Source organism: Exophiala viscosa (assembly GCF_022695815.1).
Source record: "Exophiala viscosa unplaced genomic scaffold EDD37scaffold_1, whole genome shotgun sequence".
In the NCBI taxonomy this organism is placed as follows: domain Eukaryota; kingdom Fungi; phylum Ascomycota; class Eurotiomycetes; order Chaetothyriales; family Herpotrichiellaceae; genus Exophiala; species Exophiala viscosa.
In genome coordinates this window covers 4,847,262-4,869,722 of record NW_026944353.1, presented here as the reverse complement: position 1 = coordinate 4,869,722, position 22,461 = coordinate 4,847,262, and the positions used below count along the sequence as shown (strand labels likewise).

Here is a 22,461-nt window from a genome sequence, read left to right as displayed (position 1 = left end):
ACAGCTTCCTCGCCGTGATTGCTTCGCCTTTTCAGGCAACGGGAACGGCAACTCATGGACCGTAGAGCCACAACGGAGACGCAAGATTCTTGGCTCTGTCGTTCAGTCAGTATCTATCAGGGTGCACGAGGAACGTGGATACTTGCTGTTGGCCTTGGTGAGTTGGCTGATGGCTCTGGTGATGACCGCCATTTTGGTGTCGAGTATATCTGAAGTGGGGATCTTGGACTTGGGGATGGAATCAGAGTCTTCCGCAAAGACACTTGTGTTGATGCTGAGGAGTGTATATCGACCAAGATGGGCGTTGAAAACAAGCAGAGTGCCTTGTTGAACGGGGGCACTGGTGGTAAGTCGTGTGACGACAGACGGGCGTCTTGTCGCTGAGGAGGGCGTCTGAATCAACTTTGGTGCTCTGGACAGTGTTGGTACAAGTCTGATGGCAAACGCATTCAGTGCAGACAACGCTCTTATACCATTTTGCGCCCCAGGAGGTCCTCACAGCAAAAATCTCAGATGTTCAGGCAATTCAAAAAGACCCACCAACGAGGACCTGTTCGACATTTTTCTGGTACAGTGTGGTCGGTTGTTTGTTGAACCACGCCTGTTTGATCATCGTGGATGCTGCTAATGTCGTTGTGTGCTTGTTTGTAGGCATTGTTGGCATGGACGGTCTTTGTTTGATGAGTCAAGCCAGAGTCAATTAACATGGTGGGAATTTCTGGGCTTGCGGGACAACGACATTGTGGGCAGGATGTCTTGATATTATAGAGGGCTCTCTATTCTGCTACTTTAGTAATGAGCTGCAGCTTTCGTAATGAACCAGCTATCCATCGCTTCTTTTCGAAGAATGTCATCCACGGATCAACCTAACCCACTTCGCATCATGATTGGCAGTACTTTGGCCTGGAGATTCTTGTAGATATCGAGAATCCCCACCATTCCTGCCCATCTTTTCGACAAGGTGTTCAGCAAGATCAAGCAAGTGCCTGAGATCTCATGAATCCCGTTAAAGTCGACCGGCCCTTCTGCATCACCGCTCAACTCGCTCGAAAAGCTGACGACAGGAAGCCTTCCGTCAATGGCTAACAAGCAATGAGCCAATATAGTAATTGTGGCTTGATGGATGTAATGTGCTGAGATGATGGAGATCGGATACATCCCCCAGGGTGTGCCCTCGGCTCCCCGCAGAATTTTGTTATAGTACTCAATGATTTTGACAGCAGAATGATAGCTTTCACGGGGAATGCTCTCGGTGGTGGTTTGACTCAGCATGGGCTCTTTTGTCGCAACTAGTGCCCGCAGTAACAGTGGCTGAAAAAGGAAAAGAATGGACGTATCGAAGCCAATCTCGCAAGTCATGCTGCCCATACCAAGAGCGGTATCGAGGAACTGCAATTCCCGCCGCCATGATAATATCTGTTCAAGGCTTCGTTCGTACCACATGCGAGATAAATTTGGTGCCACTGCCGGCAAGTACAATTCCCGAAAGATCTCAGAGCGCAAATACGTGAGCCGGTAGTAGTGCGATGTGAGAATGACTTGGAGTGATGATGGGTCCGCAAGACTTGAATCGGCGATTGAGGCTGGATACTCGGCCGTGATAATCTCTTCTGTGAGATCGGATGGTCGACCGAGGTGTTGACCCATTGTCCGCTCGATGCAGTACAAGCCCCAAAAGATGGAACGGCGCTTCTTCTTGCTCTTTTGGTCTTCATAATCGTCGTTGGTCTCGGTGTGATAGCTTAGCTCTACACTAAGACGACAAGCAAAGTCCAGCAATTTCCAAATATCACCTTTTCTCGGATGGAAGAGCCCGAAAACTGTGAGTAGCAACAGCGCTTGAAGTGCCTCTACAGACACGTCTGAGGTGACCTCCTCGACGCATTGCAGCGCTTCGGTGTAGTACGCCATACACTCAGTGTCGTACGCTGAATGATGTCTGCCTTTGTTGGCAGAAGCAATGGCGCAAATCATAGCAATGTGGAAGAATTGGTATGCATCTTTTCCAGTAAGATATTTGATCTGTGGTCCATGATGGCGCAGATACGTGTCGATTTCCAATGCAATCTCTTCGGGATCGAAGAAGGCCACCAGTATATTTGTCGTTGACATGTACAAGTTGACCAGCATCTCGACCTCGGAGCGTGCAGGAGCTGACCTTGGCTGCAAGGGTTCTTGAACCTCCGTGCTTTGGGCGTTCAGCCAGAATTCAGGTCCGACATACTCAGGATTGTGGACCATGGAGCCGAGCTTTGCTTGAGCGTGGACGAGCACTTCCACGATAAGGGCATAAGGAGAGCTGCTGCCCAGGAACTGCCAGCAGGTTGGATTGGCATTTTCAACAATGAAATGTTTGTCAAAGGACAAGTCACTGGTATATGTGCCCCATTCGTGGAGAGGAGGCTCCAAGTGTGTTGATGCTGCGGAAGTGTTGCATTCATGTTGGGCGATATGAAAGGTAGTCGGAGGTTCGCTTGTGCCGTTGACAGTGGCTTGCACTGATCGCAGGCGGCTCAGCCGATTCAACAGTGAATGGACGTAGCTGCAACAAAATCAACACCAAACTCACAACAGCATAGACCCGCGATTGGACTCACCTTCGAGGTAGGGTCTGCTGAAGGGCATGATCGAAGAACGTGCATTCGACCTTGCCCTTCTGACACAACCGACAAGCCGGTAAATTAGTGTCACACTTCCTTCGTAGACGACGGCATCGCTGGCAAGTGGGCAGGAGACGGGTAAGATCTGCTTCGGAGATGGTCGTGTTGATGAAGTCCATGTTGTGTTTTGCAACAGAACAAGTCCGATCTGGGGTAAAGATCAATGGAGGGTGAAGAAGGACATGTGCGCTTTCAATAGCACAGCCTTGTGCGGTGATATATCTTGTGGATTTCAGCCACGAACCCTTGACATGATATACCTCTCACACTTTGCAGAAGAATTCTCGACGACTCTCTGAAAATGAAGTGAAGAGGGGACTACTCAGAACAGTGGGCGATGATGCGAGGAGCAAGATGATCGGAGCGAAAGAGAGAAAGATACGAGGGAAAAGCGTTATCGGGGGGAGACACCAGTGGAAGGTCCTGGCGGGGCAATGATACAGTTAATACCACTTTAGTATTGGGCGATAAGAAATAGGCAAAGCACCCACCAGCACCAAGCATGGCACCCTGCCTCATCCTCTTCTTGTTCAATCACAGATTACCAATTGCGATTTGTTGCATGGGCCCCATAGACAAACGATAGCCTCGATAGGGCACAGATACAGATTACAACCACAGATTGATTGCCACAGACCCTGCCACTCACTCACTCACCCCCTCCCTCAGAAAGTTAACTTACCCTTCCTACGGCTGTTCTCCGCCTTGCGACGATCGACTGAGTGACTGACTACTCCGTCCACTTTGACCTCGACTCTCTACTCCGTTACCATCACTTCGTGGCTTCGGATTACGCCTATTCCAACAACAATCAGCCACTTCAACGGTCTGTGATGTGGCAGGGTCTTTTCTAACCAATCATGGCCGAATGTCGTCGCTCTGTCCTTTCTTGCGCGCGATGTCGTCGACGCAAGATCAAATGTGATCGTGCCATTCCTTGCGGCCAATGCACCGCCGCAAAAGCAGAATGTACAGGTTACAGCTCAAAAGACCAAGATCCAAACATCCCGCGCTCCATCGTTCAGCATCTTGAGTCAGAAATCGCCAAAGTCGAAAGCGAACTCGCCCGCAATGGACATCTCGACGAACTCAATGCCTCTGACATATTGGCGGGCATGCCAACCGACGAAGGACTACCGATGGAGGAGACAGGAGTGCCCATCTTCGATGCACCCAAACTGGATGAGCCCTCTGGACCCCCACTCGACCTCTCTACGACAGCGATTAAAGACACTGTTCGGGACGAAGTGATGAGCTGTGGAGAACTGCAAGCCATGATCTTTGCCATTCTTCCAACCGGTCCAGGAGTCACAGATCTAATAGCACGGGTCCGAATGAGCTTAACCCCATCTACCGCCATCGCATCGGGTAGTCCGCGAGAAGCACGAAGAAAGTCCATCTCCCGTGGGGTCCAAGAAGTCAGCTGTGCGATGCTCAAGAGCATCCCGACCCCGATCGTCCGAAGTCTGATCAAGAAATATATGACCAGAGTTTATCCAATCTTTCCCGTCCTCCACGCGCCTTCGTTATGGCAGCAACTCGAACGCGTGGTCAAGACCTTACAGGAGCTCCCACCAAACCACCGCAGTGTCCCACCATCCTTCGATTTCCTCATCATTTATCTCATGCTCTCCACGTCCGCTACTCTTGGCAGCGCCCGAACCGGCCACGAAACCAAACACATGGTCTTCTCCAGTACATTGTTCGAAGAGGGTATCCAACATATGACAGACAAGGCCAACATCCCATCGGACCTCGCCGGCATCCAAGTGACACTCATGGTCCTGCAATACGCATCCATCAACCCACGGCTCGCAAATGTATGGATGTTAACCGGTGCCGCGATGCGTGCCTGCCTCGAGCTTGGATTGCACCGTGAAGCCCCCGAAGCACTGAACTTCGACCAACTCACCCTCGACCTACGCCGACGCATATTCTGGGCGACATATAACTTCGATCGAGCAATCTGCTCGGCGCTCCAACGTCCACTGTCCATCCCCGACCAAACCATTGACGCGCACTTCCCCTCGATTCTCGACGACAGGCACATCCATCCCAACGGCATCGATGCCACTGGCGCCGAAACAAAACTCCACAGTCTCCGATGGATACACTTCCGCCGACTGCAATCCGCCATGGTCGAAGTGCACTTCCAAGGCAAACCTCTAGAACAAGGGCAATCCTGGGAAGATTGGCTAGTCTACATGGAACGCCGCCTCCAAGCGTGGTACGAAGACTACAACGACGGCCATGAACTCACAGAGTTCACACTGGCGCATGGCCTGATGAATCTGCACCGTCCGTCGCCGCGCATACCCATGCCCGCCCAGCGCAGTCTAATGGTCGCTTTCGAGGCCGCGTGCTCCAGCGCCAAATCTCTGCGCGACCATATTTTGTCCGGCTTCTACCGACGTTCATGGCTGATCGCGCATCACGTCCTGGAGAATAGTATGGTCGTGTTGTTCTGTCTGCGCCACGGGTTCGACACTATTTCCGCACGATTCTCAGCGCAACAGATTTTCGAAATGACGAAAGTGTTTACCGCAAATTTCCTGGCTCTTGCCGCGCAAGGCTGGAACGAAGTCTCCAATTACGCCGGCGTGTATGAGCGCTTACTAGGACCACTGTTGGAGTCAGTCTTTTCGAATAGGCCTCCTAGTCTGTCGAGTTTCGGCCCTGCGCAGGATGCAGAGCTGTTGAGGTTGTTGTACCCTGGTCCCGCACAGTTGGATAAACTGAGGTTTGGCAGTCGGTCGTTCGATGGTGATGGGTTGCCGAGCTTCGATATGGGGACGCTGAATTGGGAGGATTTCAGTGTGAGTGATGGGCGGTCGGCGAGCGCCGAGGGCTTTGTCGCGGGCTGGGACCTGTTTGATCCGAATGCTGTGGTGTCGGGGCATGATCTTGTATTTGGTATGGCTTGAGCGTATATCTTTTGAAAGGTCCTGCACTGTCTAATGAATATCATTTAGATCCATGGTTGCTCGGCTCGTAATGATCGTTTTCGGGCATGTAAAAGTACAACATGTGTTTTTACGACCCTCTTCGGTACGAGCATGTACGGCGCAGACTACAGAGCGGGGATCCGTGTCTATCGCTATGTTGTCTATTGGCGTTGCTGGCCATCAGCAGCCGTTCTGCAACTTAACAGATCCATCTAGTCATCCGATCATTCTGATCTGGGAAAGATAGCCTCAATTCTGTCAACCAGTGCATCAGACACCTGAACATCCTCTGGCGGTGCTGATACTGCGGCAGCGTCCTTGTCCTCATCTTGAACAGATTTCCGGGTGATCAGGCCTTTCCAGTTCCGAACATCATGCAATCTGACCGGCTGTTGGAGGTCTTCCTTCCGGCGCTCCAACAGCACATCGCCCGCGCGGCCGTTCAAGACCAGATGTTCCAAGACACCACGATTGGCCTGTAATGCGACTTCCAGACCGTCAAGTGGGCCACTGGAAAAATCAAAGCGAGGGGTCTGCTCGAACCGCCATGCAGGGGACATGAGTTCGGCAACACCAGCAGCGATCTCCGGATTCTTATCCTCGCCGCACTCGTCTGCGCCTAGAGTGACTTCGTTCCAACCCACCTGTCTCTGGGTGGTGCCGCCGTACATGCGCCAGAACTCCTGGACGATCTTCTCTGTGATTTCGCTCTTCAATGTCTGTCTTTTCACAGGATCTGGCGTCCACATTAAGTTTCCGACAGCACTACGCACGCTCTCGACGCCTTTGGCCTGAATGGATTCTCGTCCGGGACTTCTCAGTAACTCTGAGATTCTGTTTATATAGGGACTCGAGTAGAGGAGCGTACCGTGGTGCAAAGCCCTTCCACGTGTGAGTTTATATGCGCTGCCGCTGACCTTGAGCCACTGATTTCCAGCCCCGCGGCGCATGACGATGTCGTTGCGGTCGTTGACACGGAGGTCGTGGAAGTCGTAGTTTGAGGACATAGGGGAGAGAGCGCGGACGACCATTTCAGCGTGAATGGCGCGTGTGAAGGATCTGTTGTTGGGCACGATGACCGAGTAGTTCAGGTTGCCTGAGTCGTGGAAGACGGTGCCGCCTCCGCTGCGCCGACGTACGAGGTCAACGGGTGTCGCGTGCGCATTGCCTCTTGTAACTGGAGAATCACCTGGTCTATCTTCGTGTTCGGGTCTTACGCCTTGTTTTAGCCTTTTAATATCCGTTTCAAGCCATGGGTTCTGGTTGCGGCCGATCACCACGCATGGGCGATTGGTGTAAAACAAGAGGATCCGTGACTCGGGGTGCGAGTGCGTGAGCAGGTAGTGTTCAATGGACTGGTTATGGTAGGGGTTGTCAGAGGTGAGGTGGAAGATCAAGGGTGACGTCTCGTCTGAGACGCCCCGTAGGTCTCTAAGGCTCCATGATCGATCGGTGCCGGTGGTCAAGCATCCCGATGCTTGACAAGGGAGGCGTGGACTGGGAAATTGGGCAAATGTTGGCCGCCGGCTAAGATGTCTGAATGTTGGTTGTTTCAGGATCGGCGGCAATGCCCTCCACATTGGCTTGAGAAGTAATATACAGAATGGGAAAGCGACATCGTGACGCTGAAGAAGCCGAATGTTTATTTGAAGATGGAGCAACGATGAGGAAGATAAAAGTGACCAACCGGATTGGGAGTATTCCGATTTGGGTTTAGCTCTCAAACGAGTACAAATGCTCCTGTTGACCATGAGATTCGAGCCCATCTACTTGATCCATTCCACTGGGTATCTCTTGACTATCAGGTTCGAAAACCTGTTTAACTATGTCCTGCGCATATGGAGTCCACCAACACCTGATCAGGAAAGCTGTCACATCCCCTTGAGCATGACTGATCGCAGCTCCACCACCAAATCAGTCCTTGGGACCTCAAGTCCATAAACCAGGAACGCCTTGCTCAAACTTCTCGACATGAGCTCTTGTGCAGCGACTTGCTTCGAGCTGACCCTTTCAACCCTCATCAGCCCTTTGTTTGCCGGCCGCGGCAGACATGAGTTCACCCTCAGATTCATCCATTGTGAAGTTGGACTCGAGAATAGGCTCTCGCCAACTGCAACCTGATGTCGAATATATACCTTGCCTCACGTCCATGATACGATGTGGACGGCCGGTTTCGATCTCTTGATGTAGTCGTTCTGAGAACAGAAATTGTCTCATCACCCTCTTCACGTCTTCCCAGCCGGACAAGTCCATTTCAACCGCTGCATTGCGGTAATTGCTCTCAAACCACGCTTCCTGACTCACATTCACAGGATGTGCCTTTTCGGCCAGCCAGCCTACATACAACGCCCACAGTCGGAGTCGCCGATCCTGCGCGCCGTCTCTCTCCGCCTGACTCTCCCGCAGTTTCTTGCGCAGGTCGTTGATCTGCTTGAGCCCGAACCGCACTGGTTCAGGAGAGCCTAGGACCATCGCGGTCATCAACGCCGTCGTAATGCAGGTACAGGCTTGCGTTATAGGTCGCAGAAATAGATGAGGATATATCGCAAGGTTGACATAGTGGTCGGCTAGTCTTGATATGCAGTCAAACTTGCGCAGCTGTTGCCATCTCAAGAGCTGATCGTCCGTCGGCACGTCGTGGTTTTGAGTATATTCTCGGGCCTTGAAGAGCTCACGCAGGTCAGTGACAACCGCCTTCATCACAGGGTGCTCAATCAGCGGATCAATTCCTGCTGCGTGGTCACCGAAAACACCGGCTGACAACAGTCGTGCTTTCCACGGTTGACTCAGCGGTCCGGGGGTCCACTCTTGGGCTGGAAAAAGGGGCCGCGTTTCGTACTTGAGCGCGAAATAACAGTCGCAGGACAAAAGGTCTTCTCGAAACCAGGAATCCATCAAAATGACGCCTCCAGCGGAGTTTACTAGATTGCGCAGCATTTTCAGGTGCATGCGCGCCACGGCTGTGTTGTCAACCAGGGTTTCGGACGAAAAGAGCTTGAGAATGGCTTTGAGAGTAACCAGGTCCGGAGACTTCAGTTGGGCCACTCGTTGCCGCAGTTCCACCATAGCCTGCCCCTGGAAGTACCTAGACTGATAGGCTAGACTGTCATCGTCCGTGAGAACAGCCAAAGTTGCCGCTAGAAGACTTAGATATGCGTTGGCGTAGCACGTATCCTGGCTGATAAGTGTTGTGTCATCCCAGCAGCGCGCTATCTCGTAAGCGCCTGGACTACGGTCTGATTCTTTAGGCCATTGTTGAGGGATGAATACTTCGTATGCAAATGCTATCAGAGTGCTCATGAGCGGGCTCATGGATGAGGTAGCCGTGTCGAAGATGATCTCGCCCAGGTCTATGGGCGCGTTCATCGAAGCAAGCAGCGCAGACGGATCATCTTCGACCATCCCTGACTGAGTGGAAGGGGTCGAAGTAACGGATGTGACTGTTGTCCGTGGTGCACTGGTGGATGTCTGCTCGGAGCTTATGCCCGGGTACCCTAGCTGCAGTGGCTGCTCCGCCATCCATGGGTCGAAACCGAATGGTGTGGCCGTAGGATTGGGCAGAGTCTGCAAAGGTTCTGTCAATCGGGGGCTTTGGGGGACTACGTACGGAACTCGACGTACGGGTGCGGACTGTCTCCGGTGCGCTTCTGCCGTTGATCTGGACCGCTGCTGTGATTGTTGCTGCGTCGGGGATGAGAGAGGCCCCACCGGGACATTAGCAGAGGCCCGCAGTTGTTTGGCTTGTTGTTGCTTCTTCCATCGTTCGTAGCGATTCATGACATGCCATGAAACCGCAGCGTTATGGTCTTTGGAGTCGATGTTGCCAGCGTCCTTGTTGACAAAGGAGAACTCTCCCTGGAAGGGCACGGGTTGACCGGGTGAACGCTTGTCCTGAGACATTGAGTCGGGGAAGAGCTGGAGAAGGAGTTGTTCCGTGGCCGGAAGTTGATGAAGAAGTGTCGTCGTGGCCATGGCGGCAAAGACAGGCAGAAGACTCTTTTGAAGAGATTGCCGTATGACGAAGAGATCGAGAAGATGGACGGTGGTTCCTATACTGCTTTCCTCATCCTTAGCTGAGCGTTTGGATCTCGATGGAACTCCATCTCGGTACAGATACCTAAGGCTAGGCGATCCAGGTCCAGACACGAGGCGCAAGATGCTTGGGTAGTGGTGGTCTAACCCGTTTTTGAAAGGCATCTTCGTCAAATCATTGGAGGGCACGCCAGATTCGGCGGATTTGAAATGTGATCTGGAAGCCTAATGGGTCGGAGACAAAGCGGTCTCTTGAAACAAGACTTTCTCAGGAACCAGCAAGCTCTTCCGAAATCCATGGCTTGAGGGTTTTCAGGGCCCGATTGGAGAGATAGGGCTATACGAAGTCGCTAAACGCGAGTAGAGAAGACACCACTGACATAAGCACGCGTGCATTGTGGCACATGTAACCACTAGAGATGAAATTCGAGAGCATTGATACTGTAGTAGTAAGTGATTGAGGCAGATCCCTGCAAGACAAGGGCCTTCACGACGAGCAATATGAGTTTAGCGACGGAGAACGAGACAATTGACAGAGATGCAGGTGCAAGATGCCCAAAATGCGGTGTTTACAGAGGTATTGTCAATTGATGACAATTGCAAAAGCTGCCAAGTTGATTAATTGTCACTACCACAGTACTGTACCTGGTACTGTTGTGGTTAATTCCATGCTTACTAGTAGGTCAGGTCTTCGTCATAATAATCAACACGTTACCAATTCCGCAGTAGTGGCTCTCTCTTGCTTCCGATCTTCATTGTTCAACCGCCATTCCACCGGCATTCTATTTTCGTACAGTATTTCAAAATGCTTACGCTATCACCCCAACTTCTTCCGCACCAGCCTTGAAACCATCGCGCAGAGGTCGCCGTGAATGTGTCTCTTCGGCAGCAGATTGACATGATAAAGTAGAAAACATCAGAAGTCTATGCGCACTGGAATTTCGATGTCTCGAGTGGCCTGGCGGAAGTGTGCACGGTGGCTTACCACTTGGTGCAGTCATTTGCAGAACCATTTTGCCGGTGTGGAAGATAGCGGGCTTGGTTGAGTGTTGTCGCCGTTGCCTCTGATCAGGCTTTTAGGTGAACAATTTTCCACTGCTCACTCACTCTGTCAAAGTGGGAGGATGCTCGAAATATATCACTTGCACGCATTGCACCAGATGGACTAGCCTTTTCCGAACGAGCATTCAGGGATGCATTGCTCATTGCCTGTCTCAAGTGCCGGCTTCCATATTAGGAAATCACTTTCCATTTCGCGCTCAGATGATGACATATCCTTGGATTTCACACAGGGATTTGACAGTGCTGTCCTAGGACACTTACCTAAGGCACAACCAGGAGATCGGTTTCTCAGATAGACGAATGTCAACGCCCCACGCTGATTCAAGACTTTCGTCAGCAAAGTGATTGAAGATCGACGCGACAATGCCGCTGAACATGGAGGGTCATCGCGCTTGCGCAGCCATAGCGAGTGTGCAGAGAATCCATCTGAGTGATGACAACGACGAATGCAACCTTATGGAGGGCCTGAATCATCCGAGCACCTGGCCGAATCGTTGATGAATAGACTCCAACTTCAGATTGAGGGCTTTATTGCCAGCATATGTTTTTTGTATGGTGATAGATGACTTCAGACTGCACTAGTCGTAACAAGTCGGTAAGAGGCGCCTTGTGGCCAGGTTCAAACTGCGCAAGTCAGTAGCGGAGAATTTATAGTCTGCGGATGGCCAGAAAGAAGTCCTGGGAAAGGATGTATCAGGCAGTGGTTCATCTGAAGAAGAACCATGTCCCATTGCACTTTGAGATTGCGCACATTGATATGCGTCACAATGGCGCCCCATGGTCGATTATCGATTAAAGGGAGTATGCGACACGTTAAGTCCAAATGATGAGACATCACACCTAGCTCCCCGTCATTCGGCTTGTACGACAGGGCAATTCAAGTGCAGCGGTCAGGCACCGGCAGGGTAGATTGCTTGTATCGAGCTGAGCATAGCGGGTCCAACCTCAAAAGAACCCGGAGAGATGTTCTGCAAAGCTGTCCGAACAGAAGGGGGGCTGTTGCCAGAACGTACGCTGTCGCCGCAAAGCCAAAGACACGTTCTCGGACTTCGTGTTCTCAACGACCATACAATTATGACAATTGGTCCGTAGATATAGGGAGCGCACGTTGGCCAGCGAATAACCCCAGGGTTCGAATGAGATGGCTGTAGGCAGTAGTCAAGGTTTGCTGATTGTCTCGTTGATGCACACGCCCGAAACCGGTCACTGGCTCACCGGACACCTGTAGCCTCGCATCGCTAATGGCCATTTCAGCTATGACTGGCAAGCCGCTCAGGGTGCATTTGAGGACTTTGAATCGTTTATCGTGGCCACTAAGATGTCACATTCAGAGTCCAGACGTGAAAGAAGTAGTATACCACGAAGAGAGTTCAGTGAGCCACGTGCTTTGCAACCATTCAGGGACTACTGTGTTTTGATGCGCTCGAGTGGTGGATGATTGACAGTCTTGTTTCAGGATCACCCGGGGACGGGCTTGGGATGTTGCGCATGAACAGCGGCGGTCATCGCCGCAGTGGCTTGACTCGAAGGATCCCGCACCGAGGTTGGCAAGCTCGCACTGGTCAGCAGCTTGTCCGTGCTCTGTCGCCTATAACCCCAGCTTGTTGGCCCGCCACGCACGTTTTAGACCTAGATGCAGGCTCCAACCTAGGCTCGAGACGGAAAAGTCTTGACCACGAATGATGATGATTTATCTGACGTGTCGAAAAGAAAAGCAGATCCATGCCGATAATGACAAACCCCTCCCGTTCGATTGCAGCGTGAGCAAGGTGGTATGATTTGACATGCGCATTCGCGGATCCAGGATAGCCTTTGATCCTACAGGGGGACCGTCCTTCAACATCCTGGCGGCTATCAAGAAGAGGAGAAATGTCGACATCAAGAGAGTCGAAGCTTGCTGGAGGCTAACTAGGCTGAGAATCCATGCTAACTAAATCCACAGGGCCAACAGGCATAAAGCAGAGACATGCTAGGATCCCTAGTATAGATTGACACTATAGATTAGTACACTCTGTGGCCGACAACCCCCTGCGCGGCAATAATAATGACAAACTGAATAGTCCCATGATAGCGATCGCATTGGCATCTGATTGCACATTTTTGCCATCAAAAGGAGATGTTGCGGGTATTCGGCACCATCAACAGGGCATGGCCTGGGTCGTTTCTGTTGAGTTAGTAATTTAGCGACAACATAGATCTGTAAAGTGTATAAACGAGGCGACTGTTCATCTTGAACAGACAATGTCTCTATGCAGGGGCTTCAATCCTTCTGCGCTTGCACCCTTCCCACTCAACACACGCTCCGTATTTGCCACGCAGTCTTGCTGCAGGTGCGGCATACTGCACCACACCATGCAACTGAACAGGAAGAGGAGTAGAGGGTACAGCTGATGTTCACAAGAACATTAAAATTGCTGGATATTGGCAAGGATTGAACTCAGACTGCATGTTTTTGGATGAATGGCGAAGTGGTTGACCAGTCTTTTCAACCGGAACCACTGTCGTATGCTCAGTCCAACAGCCTATCATATAGGGCTGCTCCCCCAATTCAGCGATTGAAAATAGATGACCTGCTGATCATTGGCTATCAGGGTGGTCGGACGTGCAAATCTTGTTGATGAAGCATGTGAAAATTCTGCCACGTCGAGTACGAGTATTCATAGTAATTCTGCCACCACCATACCTTGACACTACGATGATTGTTGTTTGCCATCACAGCTGGTATGCTGTATCATCCATATCAACAGCCCGGACCACAAGTAGGTACATAGTACCTTACTTCCCGCTGGTGACGACACATGGTGCGGCTCCATTGGGGTTTACCATCAGCGGGCCGTTCGCAAAAGGCGTGGAAAAAAGAGGTGGCACAGATGTTGACTTCGATTAGCCGTGCGAAGCCCCATCCTCGTGCAGTATTGGGCCTTCAATTCGCTTTCTGCTTCGCTAGCCTATGTCGACCATCCCCCTAGATTGTGGCATGACATGTTGCGATTCTCCACACACTTTTCTTTTAGCGTTCTGTTGTGCAAACTTGTAGCCGACCCGTTTCATCTGGAGGACTGTGGAGAGGATGCAGAACATCAGGTGGGAAGGCGGAGAAAGACGAGGCAACATCTGCCTATAGTTGTCCGATGTCGAACGAAAGAGTGTGGTGCAAAGTCGTGGCGAACATCAGAAGGGTGGAGTGAGCGTCTCATGAAGTTTTGTGCTCTGGCATATGTCATGGTGAGAATCACAAGGGCGTCCGCCATGCCGCCATCTTCATAGAGGGTCAGTAAGTGATGTGATGATCAAGCACCGGCAAAGTGGGTAATGCACGGTCGCTTATGATCAGTCGCATGCTTGCATCAGTTTGGTCGAAGATAATTTATGCACAGCGTTCAGCAACAATTACTGCATATTGTTGTGGCAACAAGCAGTCTCGTGTATGCGAGGCCGTGGCCTGATTACATCTGGGTTGCAAAGAAGGACTCCGTAGCGACTCGATCATCGAGGTTGAAGTCTTTGCTCCGGCCTCATTCAAGAGCACTGCCTGCGTCGATTCTGCATAGAGTGTCTACATCTGCAGCAGGGCCAAAAGAGAAATTGGCGCAGTCTGATAGTAGTCTCGTTTCGGCCATGGCCACTATCAAGCTGACTGCAGCGTCTGTGTCTGCTAGCTGTGTCGTGGGCTTTGGCCAACTCCTTGTCTCAGTGACAATCAGGCACACTCCGTTCTATAGACAGAAAGCCTCAGATGGTATGTTCCGTGGTCGCGGGCTGGCATTATTTTTTGCAATAAGCGAAGAAGTGGTCCATGCTCATAGGCGGCCTACGGCAGCCAATTTCTGTTGGTGGTTCAAGCCCAAGAGCCAGGGATGATACGCAAGGACGCCCATAAGTGAGCCACTGAGATCCGTTTCGTTGGCTTGCGTTGGGAACGAGACCCTCTCTCAACCTGCAGCCAAAAAAGGCTCCGCATCTGCTTCGCCTTCCCACCATGGGCCCAAACCAAGAGCCCCAGTGCCTGAGAAGCATCCACGAGCATCTTCTCTCGCTGGCCAACGAGCAGCAGCCCGATTTACATTGGGGCATTTTAGCTTGGGCATTTCCGCCGCCCTCCTCCCCCTCCGTCATCTTCTCGCCGGTTCACTATTCCGCTGCCTTTACCACCATCGTCCTGCACTCGAGCCACCGACACACACGCACGCTGAGAGCCAGTTGTGGTCGTTGATGTTCTCTTCATTCAATTCATAATCTTCAATCCTTCCTCGTTGCGTTGGGCTCTTTCGAAGCCTTTTTCCGTGGCTCTTTTGTTGTTTATTAAAACCTTCTTACCTTCGGCCGCGAGAGGCTATCGACGACACTGCCGAGTTCTGGCAGCCTCACCTTCCTTCAGACTCGAATCTATTCACTGCGGCTGTCGCTGTAAACCTTACTGTCCCTGTGTACTCGATAATCGACAAGTGCCTGCGCCGGTGGCATAGCTTAGACCGTTCCCGTCGAACCGAGAAGTCTCACACTACGTCTAAGGAGGATTCCTCGGTGGATGGATGGCCAAGGCATATCGCTGTCAGAGTGTTTGAGGAAAGAAATGATAGTCATCCAAGGCTGTACGACAACGTGGCTGTGAAAGGCCTTTGCTGAGCGTAGCATTGTCTATCAGCCTGTCTTTCAAATGTCCAACAGATTTCCCAGGACAGACAATATTCAGTACACTGTGGAAATATGCCGGACGATGTCAGCATAACATGGGATCCCAAGTTGCAACAAGCACACGCAAACAAAGCCAAAATGAGCGTCGGTGCCTCCAACGACCTAGAGCCTGAGACAGGGTATAGAGATGAGACGGACTCTAATACTCAGCGCAACACACCGAAAGCGTTGTCGGCGCAGGAGCCTCCAGGAGTCATTGACGAACAAGGTTTCCCTGGGTTGAACGGGCAGTTAGAGTATGGTGTTACTGGGTCGCCCGGCTTTGGCCCGCTCAAAGCACAACAGTCTCTGCCTTCGTCCACTCAGAACTCCTCGAATTCATTGAAGTCCATGTCTGCTCAAGAGGACAACCGCAATGTTGGTATTGGTGGTGCCTTTGTCAACCGCGGTCTCTCGACGAGATCCTCACATGGACAAATTCGCGGCCGCCGTCCGTCTCACTCAAAGTCATTCTCGGCTTCTCGCTCCAGGCCAAACGACTCACATCCCACATATCCCGCCCAATCTCTCGCGACTCTACAAGCATCTTTTGCTTCATCTCCTCGTCCTGCCCATCCACTTCGGACACGGAGTTCCCACCCTGCCCAGACTCTCCTCTACAACGAAATGTCCGTCTGGATGAAGCAGAGCAGAGAGCAACAGACCGTCTCTGACAACACCAGGACGGCAGACAATACTCCGATGTCGAGCCCTGGGCTCTTCAATCCTGATGACCCGCAACCTCAACTACATCATCTTCAGCTCCCCAGGGAAACGCACACGGTGGAAATTGAGCACGATACTTTTACAGGAAACAAATTCATCAACAACTACGAAATTGTTCAAGAGTTGGGTCGTGGCGAGCATGGCAAGGTCAAACTTGGCCGAGATATTGAAAAGGGTACCTTGGTAGCTGTGAAAATAGTGCCAAGATACTCTGCGAAACGACGGCTGGGTCGGCTTGGAGCTCCAGAAGACCGGACGAAGCGAGAAGTGGCTATTCTCAAGAAAGCAAGACACCCCAACGTTGTCAGTCTCCTAGAAGTCATCGACGATCCCAACAAGAACAAGGTGTACTTGATATTGGAATACGTGGAGAAATCAGAAATCAAGTGGAGGAAACCAGGTGTTCGCGAAGTGCTCGCTGTCAACAACAACCGTTTCTCCCAAGAGCGTGTGGGCAACGAGGTGCCACTTGAAGTCAGTGAAAAGGACTCGTTTATTGTTGCGCAGGCTGCAAGACGCCATGATCTGCAGCAGCAAGAAAGAGCTCGGTTGTCGAACGCCCGGAATGTACCTCATTGGAGCCTCGAACATGGCGGCGACGACGAGGAAGATGAGTTTTCGGACATCTCTCGCTCTGCCTCACGGACATTCTATCCATCGAGTCCCAGCCGGACAAGCTCTCACGACGGGTACTCCAGCTCCGTTCTCGCGGGCAGTATGTACGGCGCATATGTTCCGGAGTCTTACCGAGACCGGAAGTTCAGCATCGCCAACAGTGCCGTATCACACATGTCGTCCGAGTTCAACTTCGACGAGTCAGACGACGAACACGGCTTTGTCCCTGCTCTGACACTAGAGGAAGCGCGACGAGCTTTCCGAGATACACTCTGCGGACTTGAGTTCTTGCATTTCATTGGTATCATTCATCGTGACATCAAGCCAGCCAACCTACTAGTGTCGGCCAGCGGCAATGTGAAAATTTCAGATTTTGGAGTTTCCTATCTCGGCCGCCCGACGACAGAAGAAGATTCCGAAAATGCGCTTACGGAAAAGGACGTCTCGACCTTGGACGACGAGAAAGAGCTGGCCAGGTCAGTTGGTACTCCAGCGTTCTGGGCGCCCGAACTCTGTTACGAGGACCCGTCGATGTTCGAGGAAAAGGATGGCCCAAGAATTACTGGGGCTCTCGATCTTTGGGCGTTAGGCATTACCCTTTACTGCATGATTTACGCTCGCCTGCCCTTCTATGCCAATGATGAGATGGGACTTCACGAAGCCGTGTGTAGGGCCGAAGTTTTTTGTCCCAAAAGTCGACTTATCCCCGTGGACACTTCACGCGACAAACCATCTAACCATGTCCCTTCTTCTATCAACTGCAACAAGCGGTTGGACTATGAGCTCAAGTTCGAGCCCATTCCAGACGCGGTACGTGATTTGATCAGCAAGCTCCTCATCAAAGATCCTGCAAAGCGCATGACGATCAAAGAAGCCAAGAAACACGAATGGGTGGTGGAAGGCATGGTGGATCCTGGGAAGTGGATCAGAGGACCAGATGAACTTGCCAAAGATAGCAAGAAAAAAATTCTGGAGATCGACGATAAAGAATTATCTCATGCAGTCGGCAAGCGAAACATCATCGAACGCGCCCTCAACACAGCCGGAAGAATTGCAGGTAGTCTTCTCGGGCGAAGTAACACGCGTCGCCGAGCTCCGAGCTCTGCAACTTCTGCGAGTCAGTCTAGCGAATCCATAGCATCACCATCGGGGTCCAGCGCTAGCACAGTCGGAAAGACTGACCGTGACAGGATAGGAGATGCGCGAAGATCAAGCCTGCGAGGTGACGAGCTTCTCGCGGCTCTGAAAACGTCACGAGAAAACTCCGAGCATCCTCTTGCACAAAGTCAGACAGCCAGTCCGGACGAATCCCCGCGCGACAGGTACTTCTATGAGCCATCAATAGCATCAGCGGCAGTCAGCCCTATGGATGAGCGTCAAAGCAGGCCTCGTGGTCCTGACCGAGCCGCCTCCGCCATATCCACTGCCGAGTCCGTCAGAACTATCAGAGCATCGCAAATGCAGAGGATGCCACTTCCCCATTCAGAGACTTTGCCCGAGCTCGAGCGACAAGTCCTCCCGGACCGAGGCATAAAAGCTATGGTCGATGGTCTTTGGGAAGGTACTACCAGGACCCTTGGTCGACTTGGGAGTAGAGATCGGCGCTCGCAAAGGGGTGATCAGTCGCCAGCGCCGAGTCGTCATTCCTCGGAAGGTGACGCTCATGCAGGAGCTAGCATTGCTGTCAGTACAGCTTCGGCCGCTGGGTCTATCGAACCACCTGAAGCCTTAAGGGGTAGTGTGGGTGTCGTGTCACCGATCGACTACAACACCGCTCCTCGCGAGTCGGCTGGTATGAACATACAGAATCAGAGGTCCACGGTTCAAGCCCCTGCATCCTCCCATGGGGCATTTGAGCAAGCACGGGAGGTCAACCAGCGAAGGCTAATTCAAGAGGCCAATTTCCAAGCCGAAGCAGCTGCCGAAGCTGCCTCGAGGCCGCAGAGCCAGCCAGTCCCCGATGAGTGCCCTCCGTCTCCTGACGATATTGCTTTCCTCGAGAAGCAACGCACGCGGCCTACGAACGAACCGTCCCCCTTCTCGATTGACTCTATCCAAGGTGGCCCGTCAGCAAGCACCATTGCTTCCTCACTGGATGGGTATGAGGCCAGCAGTGTGTCTCACAGCATGTCTAATCCGAGCTTTGGTATTATATCCAGTGCTTCTTCACCACCTGGAGAGGGCTACTACCACACAGATCCTGCAGAGGTTCCTCGGGATGGCACACTATCTGCCAAAGATGCCGAGCCTGACTTCATGCGCACGGCTGACACTATAATCAAGCACGGAAGACTACAGCAGCATGCTACAGGTGCAGCACTAGAAGACTGGCCTGTTCACTCATATGATGACGACCACGATGGATATAGCGACGATGACTCCGATGAAGAAGGCATAGTGATGGGCAGCTCGCACAAGAAGCTATGATGGCTTCCCGAGCATGGCTCACGACTTCTTCAACCTCCGATATCATGCCCTTTCACGATCCACGACATCCCCTTTCATTGACGGTCCTTTTTCTTTCATAGATACCCTGATTAGACAGTTCGGCGTCGGGTGTCATTCTGCTTCTGACGGAATGGCTGTGTAATGCGATTCAATCTTTTGTCGAGATTCCTAGCAGTGTGCTGGAAGGATGGGAAGGTACCTTGTGCTGCGTCAATGCTGGAGGGAAGGAAAACATCCAAAAAGCAGGAAGGATATGTGCTATATCATGATTAGGGCAAAATTGCTTGTACACCAGCTGCGATGAAATCTTCGAACAACAGAAAAAGCAACAGCATACAAGTGGGAAACAAAATGATATACTAGAGATTCTTTTCATCAGCTGTGGTGGCAAATCTTCCATATACGTCGTTCGATCACGAATGGACGGTACTCACTCGATTCCGTCAGTAATTCATCTCACGCCCAATGTTCTGTTCGGAGTGTACTTTTGTGTCCATGGTACCTAATGACGAGTAAAAGTGTGTATACAATTGATGCTGCTCGGAGTGCAGCGAAAAGGGAGTGACCCTGGGCACGTGACCAGTGATTCTGAACTCCAACTTCGCACCCCAAAAATATTGTCAATGAGCGACAACGACTCAGAGCACTCACTCACATTGTATAACACATCCTTGCGGCGCCCTGTCCTTCGCTTCCTGGTGTCAAGGCCTGTCGAGGGGTTGTGTATTGTTGATCAGGCTCGAAACTGTACTGATATGTCGCCACGAGCTTGCTACACCACCTCTTAACACTGCATCCGACCTCCGTCTCCTCCCACCCGTGGTGAGGAGCTCTCCTGTGTATCGCAAACACACACTCCGACACCGCCTTCGCGATGCAGAGAATCCTCCGTATCAACCTTCTGGCGCGGAACCAAGCACTTAAAGCCAAACGAAAGAAGAACTTGAAGGACGCTAAGGCAGAATGGCGGGAGCACGCGGCACGCCAGATTGCAGCAGAGAAGACGAAGCGAGAATTCGTCAAAGATGAGCGGAAGAATCGTCGAGAAGACTGGATCGCCGGACCGCTTGCATCGAAACGTGATGCCGCCGAGAAAGCAGATCTTTATGGCACTGTCAGTGGCATACTCGCGCAGGGTCCCAATTTCCCACAACGGGCCCGGAATGCTCCCAGAGGCAGCGGTGGGGACAAGGTTGGTTCGGAAGGCCTGATTGGCGAACATAAAGAGTGGGAAGGCGAAGGGAACGAAGGCAACATTGTCGCTGGCGACCGCGTGGTCGTGATCCAAGGCCACGAGAGTATAATCGGCCAAATCGGGACGGTGAATGAAGTACAGCTGCACAGGAAAGAGCTGGCAATCGAGGGTCTGAATATGGTTCGTGTGCCTACTTCTCGCCGTGAGGCCTATTACTAAATGCTTTCTAGGCCGACGTTGTATTACCCGAGGGCTCACGACTACGAGACCGAATGCCCTTCCAGAGCATGGAGTTGCCACTCCCCTTATCCGCGGTACGTCTTGTGTATCGATCGACAGACGACGCGACCGGCAAAGACCGCGACGTGATCGTCAAGCACCTGCGCGGTGGCGCACCGTATTTTCAGCGTGAGGCCAACTCCAGCCTCCCTCGACACACGCGGTTCATCGCGGGCGAGGACGTCGAGATTCCCTGGCCGGAAGACGATCCGCAGAAATACCAGATCTTCAATGGCGACACGAGCCGGTTCGAGGTCGAGTACCAGTCGTACACGCCGAGTCTTGACGAGCGGAACCCGGTGTTGCCTCACCCATCGATTGTCGACGAGCTTAATGAGAAAAAGTACGACCGCGATCGGGCGTGGCATGAGGATGAGTATGTGCGGTTGAAGGTCCTTGAGGATGCGCGCGCCGTGTGGTATGAGTCGAGGAAGCTTAAGACGCCGGCAATGGAGCTTGCTGAGGAGAAGAAGAGGGTTGCCGCGCAGAGAGCAGAAGAGGTCAAGCAGCGGGGTGTCACGGAGGCTACGATACGGTTGTTCAAAGAGGTGAAGAGTGCAAAGAAAAAGCAGAAGGTGGCCGTATAGCATGGACTGGGTTCCGCTTTAAGCATGGCGATGGGAAAGTGATTGTACCTTCTTCTGGGTCGAATTCTTTGGTCGGATATAGGTGTTGGCATAGATCCTTTCACTTAGCAAGGACGCTGCTGGAAAAGCATTGTACAGATATATGACTCTCTTGTGATGATATGGGGACTGGGGCACTACTACCACGTCAATGGATGGCAGTGGAGACTACTACTGGTGGATGTTCCAATACCGTATCAAAGAAATATTACGGTCGAACGTCTTCAAGCTCGTTTTTGTCTGGTGACGTTGGGCAATTATGCTGTGCTTGCTAAGTCGATCTATACTAAGTGACCAGCGGTCCTATATACTCGACCCTCTCTCCCTCCAATTTGACCAGTTCCGGCCACTGTACAATGAAGCGACTCACAAGAGGCTTCAGCAGGCGGCCACTCAGGCTCAGTGTCTTAACCCGCGCCCAGCTCTCGATGAAGATACAGCGCATTTGCCCACTGTCAGGATGCAAGTCCTGCTGTTCGCCGTCCTTACTACTTGCAGATGTCTGAATCGTCAATGGACCACCGTAGCCAAGGAACAGCAAGATAATCGAAGCTAACACCACAATGACACCAGTACCTGGTCCATTGGTCAGGATCATGTCAGGGTATTTGTTCCTGGACGGGCGGCGGGGCTTTATATCGCGGTGTGAGCCGGTCAGAACAGCGAAGCAATCTGTTAAGCAAGCCAGGCTGGAAAATGGCGTAGTCATGATGCTCTGGTGGACACGTCTTGCGCGTCGGACGGTCACGACATCGTAGTTTGACGCCGTGCCTTCGGGAATGACAATATCCGTCTTTGACAAGTCGGACAGGAGTTGCTTCTCGAATTCATGCGCTTTGAGCGCGGAGAAGTCGTCGCCCGAACTGACGACGTAGGTGCGGTGGGTGAAGTCGAGTTGTAGACAGGGCGTTTGGGAGAGGATGTTGAGCATTTCGGCTGTGTGGCCGCCTGAGCCGAGGACGATGAGAAGATATGTTGGATGCGAGGGCGACCCCCGCGGGCGGCGGGAGGGTTGTGGGCGCGACAGGATTGTTGCGAGGCGGAAGAAAGTGAGATTGCCTAGGACGAAGAAGATGACGAGACCCAGGAGGATCAATTGCCTGGCCATTGGGAGCGAGGTGAAGTGGTCTGAGAAGTTCGTGGTCCAGAAGTATGATAGTGAGCCTGGCTCGGGTGGATTATGCTGACCGTCCATGATT

At 52.1% G+C, this 22,461-nt stretch overlaps 8 protein-coding genes across 8 annotated transcripts; 4 read left to right on the top strand and 4 right to left on the bottom strand.

The window, feature by feature from the left end:
* Positions 1–769: 769 nt before the first annotated feature.
* On the bottom strand, positions 770–3,089 carry EDD37DRAFT_690840 (fungal-specific transcription factor domain-containing protein). Its single transcript, XM_062820008.1, has 2 exons — positions 2,598–3,089; positions 770–2,542 (listed from the first exon to the last, which is right to left on the bottom strand). The coding sequence occupies exons 1-2, from the start codon at positions 2,777–2,779 to the stop codon at positions 862–864; spliced, it is 1,863 nt and encodes a 620-aa protein (XP_062676200.1). The 5' UTR covers positions 2,780–3,089; the 3' UTR covers positions 770–861.
* A 123-nt stretch (positions 3,090–3,212) lies between these two features.
* EDD37DRAFT_99691 (fungal-specific transcription factor domain-containing protein) lies at positions 3,213–5,969 on the top strand. The gene has a single exon (XM_062820424.1). The coding sequence runs from the start codon at positions 3,521–3,523 to the stop codon at positions 5,582–5,584; it is 2,064 nt and encodes a 687-aa protein (XP_062676199.1). The 5' UTR covers positions 3,213–3,520; the 3' UTR covers positions 5,585–5,969.
* Positions 5,830–7,185, bottom strand: EDD37DRAFT_605164 (lipoate-protein ligase A; the record flags this gene model as incomplete). The annotated part of the gene is made up of 1 exon (XM_062814799.1): positions 5,830–7,185. The coding sequence occupies one exon, from the start codon at positions 7,183–7,185 to the stop codon at positions 5,830–5,832; it is 1,356 nt and encodes a 451-aa protein (XP_062676198.1).
* Positions 7,186–7,237: 52 nt separating this feature from the next.
* Positions 7,238–10,225, bottom strand: EDD37DRAFT_619183 (uncharacterized protein). Its single transcript, XM_062815852.1, has one exon. The coding sequence runs from the start codon at positions 9,800–9,802 to the stop codon at positions 7,616–7,618; it is 2,187 nt and encodes a 728-aa protein (XP_062676197.1). The 5' UTR covers positions 9,803–10,225; the 3' UTR covers positions 7,238–7,615.
* Positions 10,226–13,827: 3,602 nt separating this feature from the next.
* On the top strand, positions 13,828–14,799 carry EDD37DRAFT_99429 (uncharacterized protein). The gene has a single exon (XM_062820421.1). The coding sequence runs from the start codon at positions 14,069–14,071 to the stop codon at positions 14,558–14,560; it is 492 nt and encodes a 163-aa protein (XP_062676196.1). The 5' UTR covers positions 13,828–14,068; the 3' UTR covers positions 14,561–14,799.
* A 607-nt stretch (positions 14,800–15,406) lies between these two features.
* EDD37DRAFT_646025 (calcium/calmodulin-dependent protein kinase) lies at positions 15,407–19,141 on the top strand (the record flags this gene model as incomplete). The annotated part of the gene is made up of 1 exon (XM_062817691.1): positions 15,407–19,141. The coding sequence occupies one exon, from the start codon at positions 15,407–15,409 to the stop codon at positions 19,139–19,141; it is 3,735 nt and encodes a 1,244-aa protein (XP_062676195.1).
* A 626-nt stretch (positions 19,142–19,767) lies between these two features.
* EDD37DRAFT_99522 (uncharacterized protein) lies at positions 19,768–21,386 on the top strand. Its single transcript, XM_062820423.1, has 2 exons — positions 19,768–20,537; positions 20,588–21,386. Exons 1-2 carry the CDS (start codon positions 20,037–20,039, stop codon positions 21,221–21,223), a joined length of 1,137 nt encoding a protein of 378 aa, XP_062676194.1. The 5' UTR covers positions 19,768–20,036; the 3' UTR covers positions 21,224–21,386.
* A 162-nt stretch (positions 21,387–21,548) lies between these two features.
* EDD37DRAFT_605160 (UDP-N-acetylglucosamine transferase subunit alg14) lies at positions 21,549–22,370 on the bottom strand (the record flags this gene model as incomplete). Its single annotated transcript, XM_062814798.1, has 1 exon — positions 21,549–22,370. One exon carries the CDS (start codon positions 22,368–22,370, stop codon positions 21,549–21,551), a length of 822 nt encoding a protein of 273 aa, XP_062676193.1.
* Between the last annotated feature and the right edge of the window lie 91 nt (positions 22,371–22,461).

Coding starts and splice junctions, on each gene's coding strand:
- EDD37DRAFT_690840 (XM_062820008.1), bottom strand. CDS start 2,779: ATGGACTTCATCAACACGACCATCTCCGAAGCAGATCTTACCCGTCTC. Junction 2,543..2,597: donor CAGCAGACCCTACCTCGAAG/GTGAGTCCAATC, acceptor ATTTTGTTGCAG/CTACGTCCATTCACTGTTGA.
- EDD37DRAFT_99691 (XM_062820424.1), top strand. CDS start 3,521: ATGGCCGAATGTCGTCGCTCTGTCCTTTCTTGCGCGCGATGTCGTCGA.
- EDD37DRAFT_619183 (XM_062815852.1), bottom strand. CDS start 9,802: ATGCCTTTCAAAAACGGGTTAGACCACCACTACCCAAGCATCTTGCGC.
- EDD37DRAFT_99522 (XM_062820423.1), top strand. CDS start 20,037: ATGCAGAGAATCCTCCGTATCAACCTTCTGGCGCGGAACCAAGCACTT. Junction 20,538..20,587: donor CAATCGAGGGTCTGAATATG/GTTCGTGTGCCT, acceptor AATGCTTTCTAG/GCCGACGTTGTATTACCCGA.
- EDD37DRAFT_99429 (XM_062820421.1), top strand. CDS start 14,069: ATGCACAGCGTTCAGCAACAATTACTGCATATTGTTGTGGCAACAAGC.